Source organism: Cyphellophora attinorum (assembly GCF_001299255.1).
Source record: "Cyphellophora attinorum strain CBS 131958 chromosome Unknown Contig18, whole genome shotgun sequence".
Lineage (NCBI taxonomy): Eukaryota > Fungi > Ascomycota > Eurotiomycetes > Chaetothyriales > Cyphellophoraceae > Cyphellophora > Cyphellophora attinorum.
The window spans coordinates 246255-269488 of record NW_017253246.1 but is presented as its reverse complement, the minus strand read 5'-3'; the positions used below and the strand labels follow the sequence as shown (position 1 = coordinate 269488).

The 23234-nt window shown below is 53.2% G+C and overlaps 6 protein-coding genes across 6 annotated transcripts; 1 reads left to right on the top strand and 5 right to left on the bottom strand.

Annotated features, from left to right (window-relative positions):
- Positions 1-1097: 1097 nt before the first annotated feature.
- On the bottom strand, positions 1098-2641 carry AB675_4187 (BUB3-interacting and GLEBS motif-containing protein; the record flags this gene model as incomplete). The annotated part of the gene is made up of 3 exons (XM_018144307.1): positions 1098-2006; positions 2058-2428; positions 2476-2641. The coding sequence occupies 3 exons, from the start codon at positions 2639-2641 to the stop codon at positions 1098-1100; spliced, it is 1446 nt and encodes a 481-aa protein (XP_017998476.1).
- A 433-nt stretch (positions 2642-3074) lies between these two features.
- AB675_4186 (uncharacterized protein) lies at positions 3075-4667 on the bottom strand (the record flags this gene model as incomplete). Its single annotated transcript, XM_018144306.1, has 1 exon — positions 3075-4667. One exon carries the CDS (start codon positions 4665-4667, stop codon positions 3075-3077), a length of 1593 nt encoding a protein of 530 aa, XP_017998588.1.
- A 683-nt stretch (positions 4668-5350) lies between these two features.
- AB675_4185 (Ubiquitin carboxyl-terminal hydrolase 2) lies at positions 5351-6517 on the bottom strand (the record flags this gene model as incomplete). The annotated part of the gene is made up of 3 exons (XM_018144305.1): positions 5351-6188; positions 6263-6357; positions 6467-6517. 3 exons carry the CDS (start codon positions 6515-6517, stop codon positions 5351-5353), a joined length of 984 nt encoding a protein of 327 aa, XP_017998531.1.
- A 2608-nt stretch (positions 6518-9125) lies between these two features.
- Positions 9126-10896, bottom strand: AB675_4184 (uncharacterized protein; the record flags this gene model as incomplete). Its single annotated transcript, XM_018144304.1, has 5 exons — positions 9126-9195; positions 9246-10234; positions 10279-10315; positions 10362-10589; positions 10637-10896. 5 exons carry the CDS (start codon positions 10894-10896, stop codon positions 9126-9128), a joined length of 1584 nt encoding a protein of 527 aa, XP_017998501.1.
- Positions 10897-14492: 3596 nt separating this feature from the next.
- Positions 14493-15146, bottom strand: AB675_4183 (60S ribosomal protein L23-B; the record flags this gene model as incomplete). Its single annotated transcript, XM_018144303.1, has 4 exons — positions 14493-14689; positions 14744-14904; positions 15018-15065; positions 15130-15146. 4 exons carry the CDS (start codon positions 15144-15146, stop codon positions 14493-14495), a joined length of 423 nt encoding a protein of 140 aa, XP_017998506.1.
- Positions 15147-17336: 2190 nt separating this feature from the next.
- Positions 17337-22974, top strand: AB675_4182 (Psi-producing oxygenase A; the record flags this gene model as incomplete). The annotated part of the gene is made up of 6 exons (XM_018144302.1): positions 17337-17681; positions 17728-20550; positions 20574-20739; positions 20793-20926; positions 21641-22116; positions 22170-22974. 6 exons carry the CDS (start codon positions 17337-17339, stop codon positions 22972-22974), a joined length of 4749 nt encoding a protein of 1582 aa, XP_017998473.1.
- Between the last annotated feature and the right edge of the window lie 260 nt (positions 22975-23234).

Sequence of the window (23234 nt, the reverse complement as noted above, 5' to 3'; positions counted from 1 at the left end):
GGAAGTTGCGATGAAGAGTAGGGAAGGTGTCATCGAGCACAGGAGGGGAGGTGCGGTCGAGAACAGGATAGCAGGTGCGATAGAGGGGGGCGGCAATGAGAGGAAGGCGCGATCGAGGAAAGGAAGGGCAGGCGCCATCGAGGGAACGTAGAGCAGGTGCGATCGAAGGGAAGGAGGGCAGGCGCGGTCGAGGAAAGAGGGAAGGCGCGGCCGAGAAGCGGGCAGAAGGTGCGGTGTAGGTGCCGTGGGGCGAAGGAGACAGGTGCCATGGCGGAATCCAGTCATCAGGAGGCCGAGTCGGTAGGAAAGGTGGGCAACAGAAAACAGCAGCGAGAGCACAAGCACAAGCACCAGCATCAGCAGCATCAACATGAATGCCCCAGAAATGGATAGAGACGCCCTTCAGGCCACTCAGAGATGATCACGCCATGTCGACACTTACCAGTATCATGGTCGTGATCTTACCTATACTCCCAGCGATGGCAAACTTGACGTTAACAGCAAGATGCAGAGGAAGATTGATTCGAATCATCCACAACATATGAGCTCCAGCAGGGGGCAATCTTGACTTATTCCATTACAGTCCCTTGTACTATTGTGATAACGACATACACAAAGTCGACGAAGGAAAGAAAGACCAACCGTCCTGCAAGTTAGACTTACAAGCGAGCGTCGCCCTGATGTTGACCACCAACTCCTGATATTGCCCACGGATTTGATCATGACTCCCTCGCGTTGACCCCTCAAAATGATGCGCATTTTGAAGATATTTTTCCAAAACGCTTGTGTTGAGTCGAAGCCATCAAGATCTGCTAAATGCTCGAACTCACCAATGCATGAATGCTTGACTAAGCAGTCCCAATCGCGGTATGCAGACCAACAAGGAATGTCGAAGAAAGCTTACCAGAAGTTCCCAATCGCATTGCAATATCTTTGTTGTGTTTCGGACAGGTTTTTGGGTCAGCTGCAATTCCGATACCAGGAAACTTAGCTGAGTCCGTGTAATTTTGGTTGCTGGCCTCTCATACGCTAGAGGTTGAATGGGTGCGTGGTGTTCTGGGTGCTAGACTCCGACCAGCTGGCGACGGAGTCAACGCCTACGTGGCGGCTGCAGCCTGTCGAGGAGTGAAAGCGAACCTAGGTAGCATAGCCATCTTTTCTTCAGGACTGAGGTGCTCATCTGAGTAGACCAACCTAGTTCTCTTGGATTTGTCGGACTTTTCCTTCTTCTCTTCGGTCGGCGCAGGCTTCTCCTTGATAGACACCGGTGCCGGAGCCGCACTACCAGTGCCGTTGGTCGCAGGCGGGTCAGCCGCAGACGGTTGGGCTGCAGGCGTAGGATCTGCCTGCTTAGCAGCGCTGGAGATCAAGTCATCAATAGAAGATGCAGTTGGCATCTCAGCCGAGTTTGCTGCAGGAGCAACAACAGAAGGCGGCGCTTCTTGTTGAGGGTACGGCTGCGGACTGTGACTGTGAGGAGCAGGGATCGCACCTTGATGCATCTGCTGGAATTGAAAACCGCTAACAGGCGGTGCACCAATCATAGGCCGCTGGGGCAGACCTGGAGCAGTAGGCAGACTTACAGTCCCGGTATGAACTGGCTTAGGAAAGCTGTTGGGTTGAGGCGGCGGTGAGACGTGTGAATTGAATGGCGGTGAACCGGCACCATAAGGACGTGGACCAGCTTGTCCTGGATACGGGCTCGTGCTGTTTGGAGGGTATTGACCAGGGAATGGGGCTGGCTGCTGATAGGCTGCTGGTGAAAAGGCAGGTTGTGCCGAATACGAAGAAGGGGGCTGTTGGAAGTTTGCTGCTAGCGGTTGAGCATAGGGCTGCGGTTGAGCGTAGGACACAGGCTGACCAGGGTTGTGACCATACGTTGCTGATGGCTGCGCGACTGCATACCCTGGTGTCCCGACTGGCTGAACGGGATTGTATGTAGGAGGTTGGCTATACGAGCCGTTGACTGGGGGAGCTGTGTAAGGCTGCTGATACGAAGGACCGGTCTGCTGCAAATTAGCACATGGGGAATGCACCAAGAACGTCGAAAGACGTACAAATGTGCCAGGAGCTGGAGTCACAGTGCTTGCAACAGGCGTGTTGCCACCGCTGTTGGAGACATCGCCCTCTTGCGCAGCAGCTTTTGCAGCTTTGTGCATTGCTAGCCGCTCCTTCAGGGACATCTTGTCTTCGACTTTGGGTTTCTTGCTAGCGTTACCGCCTGCGCCTCCGCCGCCTTGATTGTGAGCACGGTCGGCTTGCTGTTGGTGGTAGGTCTGCAGAACCCGCTGATTGTGCTGCTGGACGATCTCCTCAGGAATGCCTTCCATGCCGAATATCTCGATGTCGAGGCCGACACGATTGGGCAGGGCATTATCGACGGCAGTGAGAGTTTCCTTGTGCACTTGGCTCATGTGTACGCTCAGGCCTGTAGCGTGTCAGCATCAGAATAGGTCAAAAGGGTTCGTCACTTACCTCCTGCAGTACTGAGTCTACGTCCGCATCGCTCGCATTTGAAGTGCTTTGCTTTCTGGTGATTGATGAGAATCTTGAGATCGTCGAAGTCGCGCTCACAGTAGTAGCACCAAGGACGCGCAAGGATCTCGTCGAGGTCGGGATGATTGCGCTTCTTTTTCGTCATCTTGATGGTCGTGGTAGGATCGGCCTTGGCTTAGTTACGTGGCGAGAAAAGTCACTTCTTGGGCCTTGTGGGCTGGAGAGACGCAAGGAAGGAGACAACAACGAACTAAGTTGGGCGATGATGAGGTGTACCTAGATGAAGCTGGAAGGGGAGCGCTGACGAGGGAAGAGCCAAGATGACCCACGAGGCTGAAAGTGGCAAGGCTGAGCTTGGTCAACCGGTCTCGCTTCAGGCTTTGCTTGTACTATGTGACGATTCATTTGTTGTAGGAAGATTGAGCAGTAGATATTATGATTATTCTATCATTAGGTAGCTTCATTCAGTGTCACAAGAATTATTCCGTCGAACGAGCCTCACCTCAGCTCTGCTTCAGCGTGGGGACCATTGAGCCGCTATACAGATTTCCTTGCTGGGCGACCTGTGACGACTCTTTCTAGTAGGCACCTCTTCTGGTCGATCGTCGAGACAGTGCTGGTCGTGAACTTCCATTGATACCATCACTTTGCTCGAAGTAGTCCCCTTCCACCACAACTTCTTGCCTTTGCTCGCTGTCGACTATACCATTCACCTCGATATGAGTACCATTTGTGACCGGTTCGATAAAAGCTTCAGAGTCTACCGCAGTAGCTGGCGTAGTCGGCGTTCTGCCGCGACTCACACTCCCCTCCTTGCTCTTGCCTCCGTTTTCGCTCTTCTCTCTGTTCCTTGGCCTCTTGTCTTGACCACTATCCTGCCAGAATCTCCACTTCTTCAACATGGAAAGGCTGCGGACTGGGTTTGCACTGTTGAGCAGTCTCGGTCGCCACAGGTCTGCCTTGACACCAAGCCAGGTGTGATCTTCTTTGATGGCTGCAAGCAACTCAGCGTCTGTCCATTTGCGCTTCCACTTGTCGTCATCAGTCATATTGCTCAAGTCCAGCTTTGGAGCGACGACTGCGGGCGCGACTTCTACACTCGCCGACTCGGTGAGAGCCGCTTCACGTTCTCGGGCCTCTCTGGCTTTTGTGTACTGATTTGGATGAGGCTTTCTTCTTGCAGCGCCTGAAAGAGAATCGGGACGATGAATGCTGCCTGGGGCTAGTGGAGATTGCTCAATCTTTGGACGCTTGTTCGGTGTGTCTTCTCGAGTTGCTGCACCTAGTGGCGTACCATTACGCTTTCTTTTAGGCGTTGAGGTGCCGGAAGGAGCTTCTGATACATCGCGCGTATTTGGAACCTTGGTACCATTATAGCGAGTCGCTCTCCTATTCTGCATGCCTGGCTCGATCGAAGTTGCCGTCGCCTGAGATGAGTTGTTGTCTTGTGTATGGCGTGAGGGATCCATTTCCTCTGGATCCGGGGAGACTGGACGTATTGGAACACCATTTGCATCCAAAAGTCGCTTGTTGTACTTGTGAGTGTACTCGGCTTCGTCCTGATACTGTACTGGGACGTATGCTTTTTTGTCGATTTTGTAGGTATCAAAACCGTCAGGATTGGTAGGGTCATTCAAACCATCCCTGCCCTTCCTTCTTGGCTTGTCGGAAGCCTTTGACTTGGGATAGAATATCTGAAACGGATCAAAGGCAAACCGTACGTCCGTCCTCTCCTGGTCAGACAGAAGATCGACTCCCTTGGGAAGTTTGCCAAAGTTTTCGTTTGGTCTTCCATGTTCAAGGCGCGCTGGGGCTCCCTTCTCGTACGGCTGGCCGTACAACTCAGCTTCCTTAGTCTCTTCGAATGTGAACTTATCCAGAGGCGCCTGAGGGTCGCGAACATCCTTGTCAATATCTCTAATTTCGTTCAATTCCCGGCTAATTTCCAGATACTCTCGTTGGGCGATCTGCAAGGCAAGAGCATTATTGCTTGCCACGGCGTACATCTGGGCAGAACTGAGCTTGGAGATGTCCTCGCCGAATATTGTTGGATCAGTGAGGGGCCTGAAGCCATGATCGTCTCGAATGTTGCCGGAATAGATTTTAGGTCGTATTTTGTTGCTGGGAAATGCTTCCTTCCAGGCCTGCTCTGCCTGCAGAGCAACAGCCATGGCCGCGAGTTTCTGGTGTGATTACCAGGAGGCTAGATGATCTGTGCGTTGATTTCAAGTTGATCTACTGTGATGAGAACCATAAGATGATCGAGAGGGTCACCTGAGGTGCAAAGTTGGAAATGGTGGTAAGGAGTTGGTGGAAGAGCTGGAAAATGGGGAAGAATCTAGAAAGGTTTTTTCTTTTGAACGACCTTCACCATAGTCGCAAGGCTCGTGATGGATGGTCAGGGGACAATAGGACTTGAATAAGGTGATGAATAGCTGAGGCCAGCAGGCCGTCGTTTGAAGGCCGGTATAGATCAGCACAAGCATGGTCGGAAGCCACGCCAAGGCCCTAAACCGTTTTCGGCTCTTTCCGAGATCATCACGCGTGCCTTCCATTTCGAGATCCTCAAGTCTCTAGTGTACCTCCGAGATGCCTATCTGGATTGGCAATTCTATGCTACTCAGCTTTCGCCGTCGCGTGTCCACACAACAGGACGGAACAGTGACGGAAAGGTAAATAATCAAATGCTGTGCTGCAAAGCACTCATGAGATGTCTGGAGTCAAGCCTTATGTAGCGGGTCTAGATCAGGTCATACCGGACCGACGAGTTGGGAGCCAACGGCTGCTTGCTCCTTCGCTCCTGTTCGCTTCCCAAGCTGGAGCGCGTGTGATATGCGCAGCCACACGAGACGATTCAAGCTGTTTCTTCCTGGCCGCGCGCCCTACGCTCGCGCAGCTTTCTCGCAGTCGCCGCCTCGGCCTCCTTGACCCAGTCGTCATACGTGCCAGCCTTCAACTTCGTGCCGACGACACCCTTCAGCACCTCCCCCGTGAAGCCCACGAAGTTGTGTCTTCGCAAAGCATTCTCCCAGTCCCACTTCGCACGTTTCAGCTGCTCCTTAGCCAGCCCATCGTAGTCCTGATATTCCTTCGCGCGTTCTCGCAGATCTCCACACACGGCCATAAGATTGAACCGCACTTCCCCTGGTGGATAGCGCTCAATCCGCCTCTGCAGTACTGGGATGATTTTCTCTGGTAGTTCGTCCGAGGTACAATCTCCGTGGCTGATAGGTTGCGGTTGCAGACCGTCAAGCTCATAAAGTTTCCCATGGTGTGAGGTGTAGCCGATGAAATGGAAGACATCCTCAGTCGGCGCCCCTGCATCCCGCTGTGTTTCATCGGCGAAAGGGCTAGAGCGTGCAAAAGTATTGTGTGTATCTCTGATCAGATCTGAATTCGACAAGGCTTCGCCTCGTAAGTCTGAGGGAAAGCCATTCGTGAAGTCCTTGAACTCGCTCAAAGACGGCCCGATTTCGATCCGCTCGTGATGTCCGCTGGCGCTCTTCTCGTCGTTGTTGAGTATGACTGACAGGATTGCCTGGGTCCCGCATGCATTTTGTATTGTCTGATTCGCAAAGAATAATCCGTGATCCTCCACAGCTGAAGCATCGTAGCTCCCGTCTTGCGGACTTCGCCCGTCCGTCGAACTAGATCCGATCCATTTGAAGAGGAATATCACGCCGTATACCGGACTGCGCAGCGATGTCAGCCTGGGGTGCTCGGTCATCTGAATGCGCGGGTACCACGCACGTTGCGCAGCCATTACCTCAGAGCCTTAATCGAATCGGCATCCAGTGATATGATCTCTTCGAATTGTACGCCTTTGACGCCGAGTTGCTCGATGAGCGATGTGAAGACACCCTGGATGGTCCACAGTCAGCTTACGATCATGTATGCGCGCGCAGACGGCGGTTCATGGTTACGCGCCAGGAGTGCCCCCATGATGGAGGGTTGCGGCTGTGACACGCACCTCATCAGACTCAATAGTGCTCCAGCCCCCCGCTGCAGCCTCTTCTGCCATCACCAGCACCAGACGACAACGTCAGCAATGATCTGGTGTCTTGCTATGGCGGCACGTCACTGGTGTCAAAATGCTGCAGACCGTGCGCAAGCGGCAAGCGGACGTTTAGTTTCTTTAGGCTTTGCGTCAGGGACTTAGGCCACTTGCCAGGTCTAGCCTAGTGTTCCGAGCGTCTGGTACCTTGAAGCTTGAGGGATCGACAACGTGCAGTCAGGCGGGCTTTATTTCAACGATGGCCAAATTTAGTCTCCAGCTTCTTGACTTTCTGATCACCGGTATCGTAGGGATGTTCAGAAACATATCGATGCGAGATGGTCATCAAACGACGCTCGGGAGACAGCAGTGTGTTGACAGACCGGTTGACTGGCAGGCTACGTCACATAGTTGCCTTCACTAGAAATTTTCTGCTCCAGGTAAGATCTGGGCATACACTCATAGGATACACTCGGCAAGGCACTTCGCAACATATACACGCTCGTCGGATTGCATCTAGCCCTTGAAGTTGTGTTCATTGTCACAGATCGCTGTAGTACATCGGCGACTTGACGGCCTTCCATTTCATGTCGTTGATCAGGAGAGTAGCGCGATGGCCATAGGGATTTTTCAGAGAACATTCGGCCAGATGCCAACGAGACTGTACCTATGCCGAAGGGCCGTCCAGGCCGCTGTGAAGGTCTGCCGGTACAGCCTTGATAGTTGGTGTGCCTCGTCGAGGGCAGAGATACTAGGTATGTCTTTGGTTCCGAATGCATGCGGGTCTGCAGCTTGCCAGCAACCTGCAAGCAGTCAAGACAGTAGCTGTTCTTTGGCACTGCTCATGAGGAATGGTTGCAAGCACAGTCAGAGCTGCATCCTTGTTGCCAATCGTGCCAGGTGTCGACAGCCGCTGTAGTATCTGTAGTAGACCAGGTTACATGCTCCTCTCACGATCGAGAAGTTGAATGACCTTCTGCTTCTTTAATCCCTAGATTGCTGAGCGAGACTCGTCTGGAGTCCCACCACGGCACTGCAACTCGAGTGCACAACACGCTTGCAGCCTCAAAAGTTGTCTCCAACGTTGGATGAGACAGGACAAACAGAAATCCCATCTTCGCACTTACTTACTCTCGACGCTATGGTATAACGTCATTTTCAGTTCTCGTAATACGATAGTGGGAACAGATGCCCCATCGAGGCACTTCGTAGAATCTTGTGAATGCGGGCGCGGCGAGTGCAGCATTAGCGGAAGCTGATGTAGCAGGAGGATAGTGTCACGGTAGCAACCATGAGCAGGCGAATTTGGGGGCGAAGGAATGAACGACTCGCCCATGCTCAGCAATTCTTGTTGGCTTCCCGTTTCCTCCTGTCCGCGATCGAAACGGCATGGTGCCAGGTTGAGTAATCTGCAGAAGCCTGAATCTCGCTGAAGCAGCTTTTGACCTGAAGAGGCAGGAAGCCGGTGAAGGCAAGTGCACATTGGGAGTCGATCTAAAGAAAGAACAGTCAGAGAAAATTATTCCAGAACGGAGGGCTCGGGGGGGCGAACCTGGTTGGGTACAGGTGAGATCTGATAGGTAAGGTACAGTGCCTTAGTCGAGGATCTCGCTCTCATCCCAATGTCTTGGGTTATATCGCTTAACGTTCTTTTGTGTTCATGCTGTCGTCACATCGTGTCCGCCTCTCCTAACTCACGTTTTACCTCACCTCTGTGTGCGTCGGCCATTCAGTAGTTGTTCTGACATTCCAGACAAAACGACGCAGTGGTGGCGAAGACAGCCGAAGACCTCCCGGTCACGAGTGGAAACCAAACTACATTCTGCTGCTTGGCCGGTACAGTGTGTGTTGAATTGCGCACATTTACGAGGCTTCCCATGCAAAGGCGTTCCATGCAATTATAATAGATTCGTTGGAGTGTTCACAAAAGATGAAGCCTTCGTCCGCTTTTTGATCAGTCACCTGCTCGCGATCTCGCAGAATTGATCCTGGCATGGCATCGCTGAATGCTGGCCCAGCGATCATGCCTTAGGCTAGTGGCAACGCCTTAGCGAAGACAATGTCACCGCATGGGGATTCGGAAAATTGTGGAATAGGTAAACTATATCGGTAGTGACAGTATTGATGATTTTAGACCGTCATTCAACTGCATCTGGTAATAATTTATGCCGCGGTTGGCACGTAATACGTCCTGCAGACTCACGCCTCCATTGCTTCCATTATCATGTCGTTCGGAACCATCGCTTGCGCTGGTATTCTCAGGCCTGTTGGACCGTATTATCGATTTCATCGGTCGGCAACTCAGCCCTTCTCTTGCGCCGCGTGGAATGGATGTCCGCTGAGTCGCGGACATAAGAATTGAGCACCATCATGGTTGCCGGCCATGTTTTAGACAAACGATTTCGCTTCTGTGATTGGGTATAGGTCGTTCAATGCATTCTCATCGATCGGTGTGCTGGGGTATCCGGCTTCCCAACCGTCGGGAGGAATAAACGCCTTCGCTAATTGCTCTCAAAACCCCTGCTAGCCGTATCAAACCCCGGACAGCCACAAAGCTGTCTCACGTAATAAATCACTCCATAACGTTATCAGCCATCAGACATGCTCCAGGAGATAGTGTTTACGCTCCTTCTTATTACTGATGGTGGTGCTGGCTCCGGTCATCTTGCACTGATGGTACGTAGTAGCGTCCATCATTGGGATCCCTGTCGTGGTACTCAGTCGTCATGTCCAAAGTTCGGTAGGAGAGACGAACCGGTTGTGGGTATTCACTCCGTAATACTGGTACTGCTGCTGTGGCTGGCCAAAATACTCCATCCGACTAGGATTTGAGTCGTGGCTGCTCCTCGACTGAGGAGGGACCTGCTGGCCATAAACCATGGACATGGACATGGCATTGCCAGTCGAGGAAGTTCTCTCAGCTATGCTCTGGGGCCGCATGCCAGGAGAGTCACGGCGTTGCGGTAATGACTGTGGCCCCGAATAGAACTGCCCACCACTCGGGACATTATGGGGCGTCTGGAGGGGTGAATTCGAGTAGAGCGTTGCATTCGTCTCTGGCGGCGACGCAAGCGGCGGATGACTGCTCAAATAAGGGCTTGCGTGTGGAGAGTGTCTGTAGGGATCCATTCCTGTGCTCATTGCGCGTTGTCGAGACTTGTAATTTGCGACCAGGCGAACAGGAAACTCGACAATCTGTAAAGCCACGGTGCAACCGCTGTCTTGGGGTTGTGCGGCACGTCTGGACTGCAAAATCTCGTGTATCCGTTCTAGAGGAGGCAAACACATGCTCCCAAGGTAAGCACCCCCGATCTCAGGGAATAGCGCCTCGACAACGAGCGCTGTGGCGTATAGGTGAGACAACAACGTCAGCGCGGCCAAATCCGACTCGCCGGCTCGAAGGACCGATGGTGGCAACCAAAATATGAGATCACGTAGCGGCTGTAGCCTGATGAATGCCCTGTCAGGTGACGGTATCGGAAAGTCGCTGCGCAGTTCTGTCAAGTAGTCGAGAACTCGGCCAGCATATTCTGCCATTTCCTGATTCGTGGCAAGCCGTAGTTTGAGACTATGGAGAGCTGTGATCATCTCATCAACTGATCGTACGTCCTCATCCGGCGCAACCATGGCGGACTGTGGAAAAGAGGGGGTGCTGGGCGTTCGTGCTCGGGCGATCGTCTTCTGTGTATCCAGGAATCTTGCCAATTCCGATTCGTGAGCCCAAGGTCTCATTGCCGCCATGACCTATGATGCATTAGCAAGACTTCCAGAAGGAGCAATATACTCACTGTCGATACACCCTGTTGTAATGAGGCCCAGCTCTTCCTGCGCCAGTGTTAGGAGTGTTCTTCATTGTTGTGGAGAGGCTTACCATTCCGGTGCTTGCCAGGACAAGAGCATGGAAGCGGCAAGAATGGCGTCGGAAACTTCTCTAGAGAAGTGTCCGATACCCTCGTGGAGGCCTTTGAGCGCCACGCCTCGATGATGATAGGCAAGATTCTCGGTATCGCTATTCTTGGTTTGCCACGCCAGGTGGGATGCAGAGAAGGCAAGCACAGCATTCATGACGAAATCGTGGGAAAGCGCCACAGTGATGAGTCTGCTTGAATCAGTGGTGAGATTGCCATAAGGGAGGGACTATCATACGTTGGCATGCGTGCAGCCCAGGCAGTGCACGTGCTGTAGCCGCGAGTGTGCAAGTCGGAGGATACGGTGACGACATGGTGTATCAGCCGCAGGTCGATGGTCGAGAATCGCATCCAATACATCTGATCGGATGTCCTCAGCTCAGGTAATATGGGCTCGCCAGACAGTCGCCAATTGTCCAGCCTCTTCTGTAGGTCTGGCGACATCATTAGATCGGGTGGCCGCGATCCCTTCATCGGCTCCTCGCCTGCCGCTGGCATGTCCATGTAGTCACATCTGCAATTGTGTTTCGTACAGTTACGACACTGAGGAAACTGCTCGTCGCATCTGATATGTCGTCGTTTGCATGTGCGGCATCCTTTGCGGCTTTTCGTGTGGCTTTTCCTCGGAGGGCCTCCTCCAGGGCCAGCCATGACTTAAGTTCGATCAATGTCCCGTGAACCTAAGGCTTCAAAGGATACGGACACGTTGGATGTTGCGCTTCTGATCCAGCTAATGGACGGCACAGACAATGATTTGACCCTTCGTGGAGTTACTGTATCGAGACCAGTACCAACGTCCCGAGTATGTCGACGTGGAGGATCACAGTCCCCTAAAGGGGGCGGCAGAGCTCAAAAGCAGAGGTTGAAAGAGGCACTGTCGATCAACAGACGATCGCTCGTATTAATTGCAAGGCTGGAGCAATGGTCAAAGCCGCAACAAGATTGAAGGTTAGCGGTAGCGGGCGACGGGGCTCTTTTGACGCAGACCCCTGGGTGGCCTTTGAGAAGCTCCGGGACGCCTGCACTGTGATCGGTTGAACATATGCAGACTCTCGTCAGCAGTCTATCCATACAGGCGTGACATACCGGCGGGCATCTGGCTCGCCGTGCGCAGGCAGGAAAATCCCGGTAATGTGGTTGAGTGGTCTTTGAAATAGGTCTAACACCCATGGAGTGCGAGCTGGCGCCTTCAGCGAAATTTTGCAGCCACAGTGGTTTATTTCTGGGACTTTCAGATCCGGGTACGAGAGGTTTGGCAAGCGATCCCTCTCTCAGCCTCGGGTCTGGTGGCTCGAGATTGCGCACAATCCGGGGCGATAATAGGTCTGAAGTCGGCTACGCATGCATGGTCTGTCGGTGCGTGAACCGGAAGATTGAATTGCTCATTGGATCGATGAACAGAGACTGTCAAAGAGATCCCGAAATGGATAGAGGATGGCAGCTTGAAGAGGGCTAGCTGCATAACAGCATAGCAGGTGCGGGCCATCGGTGGATGGACTCCATGGTGCCTACAACTTGGTTCAGTACTTCGGTCTGTTTCGCGACTAACGTCAACCCCTGTCACACGTAACAGCCCGCATGGGGAGTGGTGATCTGCTAGAAAGCATGAGGCCCATTATTTTCACGCGTGGCAGAAACCTCACAGAACCCGAGGAGCCCCCAGCTTACCTCTTTTTGCCTGATCCGCTGACACGTCAGGAATTCCTCACGTAAATAATATGACCTCATAGCAAGCAATACTACCTAATCCCAAGGCCTAGCCAAATGTAAGCCTGACAAGCAACGAAACTTGGTGTTCCTGAGGCTACAGGATACCAGGCCGTCCGAAAAGGTAAGCTGCAGCCTCGCCACTACTGGCTCGCCACGAGTTTCTCTGAAGAACCTTGGAACAGCAAGTACAAGTGGATATGAAGAGGATGAACATAGTGGGGAAGCAGTTTGCACCTGGAGTAGTATATGCACACGCTGCCCAGTGCTGTGCGCTGGAAACATTTTCGACCGGGAATGCGAAAGCTACTTTAGCGAGCTAGGCTGTAGTGTCATGCAGCTGCCGATGGTTGACAGTCGCAGTGTAGGCAAGCCATACTCCTTATGGCCGAATCTTGTTTGTTCATGGGCACGACGTCAAGCTGAAAAGTCCCTGCATGGCCCATGGCGGACGCACATGGTCACCGCCGCACCACGACTTGTAGCAGGTAGAGCTGTAATCATTAGCTCAGCGCAATTTCTGATACGTCAGACTGTGACATTGAAATGTCTTCGACTGGGCGCAAGATCGCGCCAGATAACTACGTGCGTTAGCTGGGCGGCATCTTGGCTGGAGGCAGTCTAGGCATCGCGTCGAACTAGAGGTGGACTACTTGCACCTCGCTAACTTAAGCGTGAACAAGCATCAGAGACACACGCTTGAGAGCCGCGTGAAGACGAGCGTCATGTCGATCACCGGTACATGAAAATGCCTTATTGAGCGTCATGCTTGAGAGGCGGTCAGAGTATTGTGTGAAGAGAAGCACGGACCTCGCGGGGCAAGAGCAAACCGATTGACGCCAGTGGTGACAAACCCTACTTCAAAAACTTGAGGCTTCGGCCTAGAACAAGAGGACCCATCCGCACTTTTTACTGGTGACGATGGGCTCAAACCATCATGTATCCGTGACGGTCCTGCTGGTCGTGGTCCACATATCCACAGCATGCCGCAATCTCGAGGGCCACAAGGCTGCGATGTGGTCGTTGGTTCCATTCCGCCAGCAAGACGGACGGTGGGTGCTTCTTCGTACCCTAGCTGCGGGCTGCAAAATAGGTGCTCGACAAACAGTTCTGCGGTCAAGCACTGCCCCGATATTCGACAGAGGATCCCGCGCTCTGACTACTTGTGCTTGAGGCTCCCGTGGTGTCTGAGCACTACTGCTGGGTGTCAAACGGCCACGACATCAACCTGCAAGGCTGCAATTGCAGCTAAGAGACCATTGATGGGTGGACGGTCCCCGATCTGAGTTTCAAGCCACGTTGTGCGCCTTCTCGTTTACACAGAACGTCCGCTTGTGCCAAGACCATATCGCTGCTGGGGCGCTGTCGGACCGATCTAGTTAGCAATATCGTTGTCATCTTTCGCAGGTGATCTTGACAGCTGTCACTGCCTCTGTGCTCGCTGATAGACAAGAGCGGTTCTCAGGGCTCAGGATTGGGCTTCACGCAAGATGCTTCCGGCGCCTAACTCTTTCCAATGAAGTATACGAGGTCAAACTTTCGCCTGCATGATGATGGCAGGGGCCGGATCGCCTCGCCAAGGCCATGGCTTTTGCGCCGCTTGCTCCAGAAGTTGCCGTACACCTAGATAGGTTCTGCGTGTGTGTTACGACACAAGGCTGAGCAGCCTTCGATTGACATGATACTATCTAGGCATGGAGTCTGCCTCGTGCAGTCTATCATGCACATGTGCTCTGGCTTTGCCTGAGACGCGCGAGCTGCTCCTCAAATACTGCATGTCCCGCAATGGATGCATTCTGGTTGCCATCCAGAGCTTTGCATCTCCTCACGTTCAGCTGCCTAGAACTCAAGTCAGTCATAGCGTTGTGTCCACTAACAAGTGTAGGACATACGAGTTGACCAATAAGTTTCACACCTTGGTCAGCGCTGGGGCAGACTATGGTCGTGGGACCACGGGATCAAGCAGTTGGATAGACAATGAAACCATATCTCACTGTGACGTTGCAAAACACCGGCCGCCTCTGAACATCAGACCGACGTGTTGGGTATCTGGCTGCCAGTTCATGAGCCGCATCGAGCGCCTGACACACCTCCGGCGCGGCCATCTACATGCCTGGCAGGATTGAGTCTCCAAAGTCTTGATGAGCACGCCGGTATGGGATACTTAAAGTTGTTCGTATTCATGACGAAGCCGCTCTTACTCGAATACTCGGAGACCAGCAGAACGCCTGCTCGCTCTCGATCCATCCACAGATGCTTATGCCATTTCTTGCGGTAGTTCGCGACCATGTTGTTGCAGCACACACGTGAGCTGTATCCCATGCGCATTTCGTGATCGAATGGAGTCTGCCGTCTCATGTCCCCGTCCCGTCGCCGGTCAATTCCACTCACATCACCACGCCGCTGTTGCTGGCTATTCTGGGCCAGAGCTCTGCAGCCTCCTTTCCGACCGGACCCGTTATCGCAGAGCCTTTCATTTCACCCTTGGGATTCACAATCACTCCAGCGTTGTCTTCGAAGTAGAGATAGACACCGTCCAGCCGCCTCCAAGGCTTTGATTGTCTGACGATGACCGCAGGCATGACTATGATCACGGTATCAGCACGGCTCGATCCTGGTGAAGTCTTCTGAAACATACCTTTCTTCCTCAACTCCGGCTTTCCTTTCTTGACTGTGGCCATGACCATATCGCCTACACCAGCCGCGGGGAGTCTGTTGAGACGGGCACCGATGCCTTTGACTGAGATAATGTAGAGATTTCGGGCACCCGAATTGTCAGCGCAGGACATCACGGCTCCGCTGTGTCTGATTAGTTTGTCTCCAGATGTAATTCGGCTGGTCCGAGTAGGTCTACGAGTGGTGGATATGACAGAGCCGTTGGGGAGTCGCTAGTCTCGTAGGAGGGCACATACACTGGTAGACCGAGAGTCATCTTGAGCTTGTTGCCAGAGGCACCACGACTGCAATCATTGTCAGTTGAGTTCTACAGCAATCGCACGACCAGCAGCCGCACTGAACACTCACCCTCTCTTTGAAGCCATTGCGATTGTGTGATGTAGGTTGTCGTTCGAGCGTGCACGAATCCTCGACTGCGAAAAGTTGCAGATGCGGTCGAAAGCGGTGGGTGCGAAAACTATTCTTGGCAAGAAAAATGTGGGGCAGTACAGACATGCCAAGACCTGCGATCAGTGGTCACCAAGTTGCATCTCGACGAAGTGCGTGTACCTGTGCAATTGTGTACCAGGTACATCTACGTACGCAAGACTCCCGCGGACCAATTGCGATCCCTTCGGCTTCGTCGTCAAAACAACCTATGCGTAGCAGGTCTATAGCGCGTTCGCCGATGTCTTCCTCAAGCGCTTCCCCAATTGGATGAATCTCTGGATGTCGTGCCGCTAAGTATTGCACAGCTCGTCTCTATGTTGACTTATGGACTGCACAGTCGGACTGTAATCATCTCCTGAGATGAAATATCCGCACAGGTTACTGGAGAGCCCCATGTCGGACCAGCTGCATTCCTACCTTCCAGTACATGGGCAGGATCGCAGCATTGCCCACCCTAGGTGACTGTGAGCTCCGGATCTACTTCAAATCCATCGTCGCGAGACACTTACAGATACCATAGCGTCCTCAAGGTAGCAAACTTGTGACTTGAGATTTGTACATAGCTGATCATGTGCAAAACTCTGCTAAGAAGATATACCGCGCAAGCTGTGTTCATGAACGAGGCATCGAGCTTGCCCACTACGCCAGCAAGGATACCACCTGTAACAAAAGCCATGTTCTCGAGCATGTTGTCGTGAGCGGCGCGGCATCTCTCATACTTGCGATAAATATGCTGAGGCACAGACTTCTCGATCCTCGCCCTGTTATCAGTAGATCGGGGCGAGGGCAAGTCGAACTTTTTGTTGTTGTGTTGAGTGACTAACCACACGCTATACGAGTGTGGCACCATTGCTAACACCATGTATGCCGGTATGGCGAATAATGAGTAGTTTGCAGTAGGCATGAGTTTTGAAGTGGTGAGTAGAATGGTCTCCGAGGGTATTCTGTCACTTTTCCGCAGATATGGGGAACTTCCTTCAGCGCTGCAGACCACGTTTTGGTAAAGTGCTCCTGCCTCGGCCTTCCGTCAAACCCCAAAGAATGTCTCTCTTTTGCGCGATCGAAAGTCGTGTTCGCGCATCACAGCAAGATACTTCTGGAGCAGTGACAAGGCAGAGACAACCATTGGCCAACTTGCTTGCACAGCCAGGAACCGATCGTGACACCTACAATCCCTGTCTGTTCATGCACTCGCTTCGGCTCGTGGAGGACAACAGCACCATTGCTAAATTTGTCTGAGAACGCCCCGAGGCGAGCTGTTGCGATTATTGCATCGCTGGTTGAACGCATCGCACCACGTACACCCCATCAAGGTCCGAAACAAATCATGAGCGCACTGTGCCTTCCATGATGTGTCGCAACGCTGTGGAGAGGTAAGCGTGTGCCTGGGAGGCTCACGTCTTTTTCTATCGAAAAGGCCCCCAATCTCTCAGACCCTTCCTTTTCTGGGCGCTTCGGTATTCCCGTCGCTGCGGGCTAAAATTTGACGGTTCCAAGACTCCAAAAGAACTTCGGGTACGAGGCGGAAGTGCTCCCTGCCGGCGAAACTCAATGTTACCTGCCTTCAACAATGGCATTCTTCTTGGTCAAGACATCTTTGTCTATGGCCGATTAAGAGCGCAAAGATCCTGCAACATAGTCCGACGTCTGCCCCTCATTCCATCCGGTCAGCTCCAAGCCATCAACAAGACAAAATACGAGAGGAATGAACCACTGCATGCTTATCCAAGCCCAGGGACGCCTAAGCCCTATGGGCCGGGTAAGCATGTCTGTGGATCCTCCTCCTCTTGCGGTGCTTTCGGCAGTGGCTTGGAGCTCATCGAGTCCAATCATAACGCCATAGTTCGGCATTATGCTAGGAAATCGTTGCTACCCCTGGCAGTGCTTCACACCACTCTCCACTAATGCTCACGAACGTTGCTCAGCTCGTTGCTTGTAGGCCTCAGCTTCGCGCTATGCAACACTGATCCATGTCGATGTCCTCAAGGAGCGGGCTGGGTCGGTACTTTTATCATACCATATAGCCCACGCCTGCAGCATTCGTCGCTTCTACTCTTCAGAAGACACACAGGCACCGCTCACCATCGGGATATTGCTACATTTCCCGTGTGCTACAAACTATCAATATGACTCCCCCTCGTGGCAGGAAGCGGAAAGCATCGAATGCTTCATCCACGTTACAAGTGCCCACAGAGCCAAAACGAGGTCGCTCAGCAAGCCCTCGACCGTCGTCGGGCTTCGCTACCCTCAAGAACGCCGTCAGCGGACTGTTTGCAAGCAACACGCCAGACCCAACGAATCCGGTTCTTAACGGAGCCAGCATAGCTACCAAACCCAAGCCAGCACTAGGAGACTTCTTCAGAGGCATTGCCAGTCAGTCTGGTCGCCTGGGTGAGAATGTTGGGCTGATCTCTTCCTTCATTGATACGGAGCTGTTCAGTGGAGGCTATGCGGACGACAGGAAGTATCAGGTGAGCTCACTCGACCTCCAGAAGGTAGAAGCTGACCACACTCTAGATGGAGCAAATCCTACGTCTGGCAGCTTCCTTGCCAGTGGGCTCACAGCAGCTGGATGATCTGACGACAAAATTCATCAAGCTTCTATGGAATAATTTGGAGCACCCTGCGTTGTCCTTCGAAGGCAACGAGTTCAAATATCGCAAAGCGGATGGCTCGAACAACAACATTATGTACCCTCACCTAGGTCAGGCGGGCTCTTTCTATGCTAGGACTGTGACACCACAGACTCTGCAGCCCGGCGTACTTCCTGACCCGGGCCTGATCTTCGATACCGTATTTGCTCGTCGCGAAGAAGGCGCACGGGAGCATCCCAACAAGATTTCTAGCATGCTGTTCTATCTGGCAACGATCATTATCCATGATTGCTTTCACACCGATGAGCGAGATCCTAACAGAGTGCTGACTTCGTCTTACCTGGACTTGGCACCGTTGTATGGTAGCAGCCTGGAACAGCAGAAGGGAATCAGGACTCTCAGGAATGGGCTGCTGAAACCAGACACTTTCGCAGAGAATAGGGTTCTCGGGTTCCCTCCTGGTGTTGCCGCCATACTGGTCTGCTTCAACAGGTACCATAATTACGTCGCCCTACAGTTGAAGACTATTAACGAAGGTGGCCGCTTCAATGATCCGGCCGATGACAACGATACCAAGGCCGTGCTTGCGCTAGACGAGGAACTGTTCCAGACAGCTCGTCTAGTGACGTGTGGTCTATACATCAACATCATCCTGATTGATTATGTCCGGACTATACTCAATCTGAACCGCTCGAACTCGACTTGGACTCTGGACCCACGCAGGACCGAGGAGGTCTACGACATTGATGGTACGCCGCGCGGTATTGGCAATCAAGTCAGCGTGGAATTCAACCTGCTATACCGCTGGCATTCGGCTATCAGCAAAAAGGACGAGCAGTGGACAAAAGACATCTACGAGGAAATCATGGGCACAAGTGACTTCGACTCGATCACGGAGAAAGATCTGGGCCACAGATTGCACGCTTGGGTCGCCAAGCAAGGTGAAGATCCTTCTGCGTGGCTATTGGACAATGGCAAGTATGCTCGAAATGAACGCGGGTGCTTCGATGACGAGGATCTCGTCAATATCTTGGCAGATGCTACAGAGGATGTGGCCGGTGCTTTTGGTCCCCGAAACGTGCCCGTGGTCATGAAGCTGATCGAAACTATGGGCATGAAGCAGGCTCGGAAGTGGCACGTCGCTACGCTCAATGAGCTGCGATCATTCTTCAAACTAGAGCCTCACAAAACATTCAGCGACATCACGCGCGACGAGGATACAGCCCAGACGCTAAAGACTCTGTACGGCCATCCGGACTACGTCGAGATGTACCCTGGTTTAGTAGCTGAGGATGCGAAGGAGCCGATGGAGCCTGGCTCAGGTCTCTGCCCTGGCTACACTATCTCCCGCGCTATACTCGCTGATGCCGTCGCCCTGTCACGTGGAGATCGGTTCTACACAATTGACTACACTCCAGCGACACTCACGAACTGGGGCTTCAATCAGGTCAAGTCGGACCCTGATGTTGCTCAGGGCTGTTGCTTCTACAATCTCGTCATGAGAGCTTTACCAAATTGGTTTCGTGGCAGCTCCGTGTACGCCATGTTCCCGTTCACCGTGCCAGAGGAGAACAGGAAGATCCTATCGAAGCTTGGTCAGGAGGAGAATTACAACTTCGATCGCCCGAGCTTGATCGGCATTCCAACATCCATCAAGTCATGGAAAGCTGTCACCTCGATTTTGCAGGACACCAGTCGCTTTGCTGTTCCATGGGGACCACATACTTTCGATCTCACCGGGCACGACTATATGCTCAGCGGTGACAAGAAGTTTAACTTCGAGGAGAAGAAGCAGATCGGCAAGAATGTGTATGGCTCGGAGTATCCCGTCCTCAGCGACACTATGAAGGAACGTCTTAAGGAGGTGCAAAAGTTCTACGAGGACCTGACCACGCAACTCGTCACTGTCCGCTCGGAGGTCCTCTTGAAGGACTGGTACCAACTGGATGCCGTGCGTGACGTTGGCAATGCAGCACACGCCATCTTCAACGCAAAGATGTGGCACATTCCACTCCGTGGCCCAGATGACACTAATCCGCTGGGCGTTACTGTTGATCAGATGTATCTGGCATTTTCTGTCATGTTCGCATACGTCTTTCTGGATCTCGACACTGCTCGTTCTTTCAAGCTGCGACTTGGCGCGAAGCAGTCCGGCGACCAGATCGCGAAGCTACTCAAAATCGTTTGCACAGCTATTCAAGCCGACAGCTATCTGCATGTCAGTGACCTCTTCCGGATGGGTCATGCCGGAAAGATGCTAAGCGAATTCGGCACGCGCTTGGTTCGACGTCTGTTCGCAGACGGAAGATCTGTGGACGAGGTGGTATGGACAATCATTCCCACTGCGGCCGCTTCTATCGCCACACAAGCCCAGCACTTTGGCCAGATGATCGATCTGTATTTGTCTGACGAGTACTACCATCACTGGGCGGATATCCGAGCATGTGCCTGGTCTGACTCCGAGGAAGACTTCGAGAAGCTGAAGAAGTACGCTCTGGAAGCGAATCGTCTCCGCCCTGCAGCTTTCGGCCTCCTGCGCAAGTCGCGCGTTGACATGACCATCAGCGACGGTGGCAAGCCCGTCAAGATTCAGACGGGTGATACTCTGTACACTGATTTCGTCTCTGCTGGCATGGACCCGGAAGTGTTCCCCAATCCGCTCGAGATCGACATCACGCGTGACCACAGTCTGTACGTTCACCACGGCTACGGGGCTCACGAATGTCTCGGCCGACCTGTCGTTGAGGTCGCCATGCTGCTCAGCTGAAGGTGTTCGCCAAGCTCAAGGACCTCAGGCGCGCACCTGGTCCGGCAGGCAAGATCAAGAGCACAGTACCTCCACCAAATCCCGTCAGCAGCGATCCGCACGATAACCCTGGTCGCATCGAGGCGTTCATGAAAGAAGACTGGAGTGATTGGTGGCCGTTCCCAACAAGTAAGTCCTGACAAGCTTTGAATCCATCCTCATCATGCTGACCAATTGCCTAGCGCTGAAAGTGCATCATTCTGGTTTCTTCGAAAGCCAGTCCGAATTCCTGAGTGCTGACACGGGAGTGCCGGGCATGAAAAGTGATATTGAAATGAGCGACATGGCTGCCAACGGGTTTGGCAGCAATGGTGTCGTTAATGGCAGCACCCTGCCCAGCGATGCTTGAGTACTGTCGTGCATGGAACTTGCATTCGAGCATAAGCAAGCGATGGATAATTTTAATTAGTATTGAAATCACTCTCGGTGTACATAACAACATATTTTCTGTCCTCCTCTCGGGTTCCTGAAACGTGGCTGCATTCACGACGATTTTAGATCGGTCATCAAGGATACGAATATATTCGGGCCGCGCATGCTCATCTCTGCTTCACAGCATCGCTGCTGCAAGTGTCCGTGCGTTTTCGTGCACACCTACACTACACAGCGCGATATGTGGCGCTACGGCTGATGTGTTTGTTGCGATGTACAGCATATACATTGAGGAAGGAGACATGGGTAGAGGTTGGCGATCCGGGCACTGCTGACCAGAGGTCTGTGTCATCCGGTCTCAGTCAAGCCTCACGTGCTAGGTCAACCGGTCCGATTCAAGCCGAACTCGAGGAATGGCGTAATGTCACGGAAGCTGTCATCCCGACCGACTGTGTGTATTGAACGATCGAGGAGTACACCGTGTCACCACTCAATCTACTCATTGAACTTCGCACAGATGCCGAGCCTATATACAGTATTGAAACCATCCCAGCAAGCCGTCTAATCTGAAATTCATTCGCTCGTCTATCCATTCTTTGTGTCAGCAGAATATCAGAGCCTCATCGCGTATTGGAGATTCCCAACTCACCGCAACCAGCGGCCGCCGCACCGGAGCACGATCATTAGCACACGCGCGCTGCCTCCCCCGCCGCTGTCCGGCCATGGCACCCTCAACCACAATTCGCCGCCTCCTCCGCGAGACTATCGAGCTCTCCGATTCATCCCCGAACCCAACACCCGTCCATTCCACGCCGCACCCGTATCCGACGAAGATCTCCACGAATGGCATTTCACCCTACTCGGCCCTCCCGCGCCCTCGCCCTACGCAGGCGGTCTCTACCACGGTCGCATCACGCTTCCGCCACAATACCCACTCAAGCCACCCAACTTCCGCTTCCTCACACCTTCCGGCCGCTTCGAAGTGAACCGAGAGATCTGCCTGAGCATATCCGGGTTTCATGAAGAGACGTGGATGCCGGCGTGGGGCGTGCGGACTGCGTTGACGGCGCTGCGGACGTTCATGGCGGAGCCGGGCACGGCGGGGCAGGTGGGCGGGTTGGAGCGCCAGAGCACGTGCGGAAGAGGTTGGCGGCCGAGTCGAGGAGGTGGAGGTGTGGAGGGTGTAGTGAGGGAAAGACGAATGAGGATATTATGAAGGAGTGGTGGGAGAGGTGTAGGGAGAAGGGAGTGAAGGTTGACGAGGAGGGCGAGGATGTGGGTTTGGAGGTGTTGCCGGAGGGCATGAATGTTGAGGCGCGGAGTATGGACAAGGGAAAAGGGAAGGAGGGGCCGCAATTGGATGCCAGCAGCCAAACACCCATCCCGGGCGCACCACAACCACCGACTCAGCAGGGAACCGTAGCACCAATAGCGCAGCCACATCCGCAACCACAATTGTCAATACAAGGCCAACCACAACAGCAACCGCTACCGCCACCAACGTCGTTACCAGCATCCTCATCACCACCAAACACCCAACCCGCCTACTTCTCCACCACTCCAACACCCGAGCAAACTCAGCGCGCCGCCGAAGCACGCCTAACCCCGTCCGACTATCCTTCCACCGAAGCCGAGCACCAACAACAGCAGCAACGGGCACAACAACGACCGATGCTTAATCTGCATCGCCCACCACTGGCTGCTGCTAGCGCCGCGCTTGCCGAAGCTGCGGCTTTGCAGACTGTCGCTGATCATCGGCGGGAAGTCATGCAGCAACAGCAAGAGCCGCCAACGACTGTGACTATCGATCGAGCGATCGCCGGGGTGTTCTTGATGCTGGTGCTGATGGTATTGAAAAAGATCTTCTACCATCAGGCATGGTGCCGGCGGGATGGGACGGGGTTGGGGGAGGCGCAGCTGGTGGTGGTGCAGGGGGTTTTGAGCGCGAGTTGTGATTTTCGTGTGAGGGAGAGCCTTGCGGAAGATGGGTAAACGATATTCAAGTCCCGCAAGCGTGAAGGGGACTGACCCGATTTGGGGTTCGCATGTGAGAAAACGAACAGCAGGCGCTTGAGATTTGGGACAATTGGAGTGACGAACAACTGAGCGTTGGAGAGCTTTGGCATCGTAGAAACAGCTAGGCGCAGGTATTGGCACACGAGACCACGACATCAATAGATCAGACGAGCGGGAATACCACCGTCATTCTTTGCCTTAAAAGCAAGCATTGTTCGCTTGAAAGACCAAGTTCA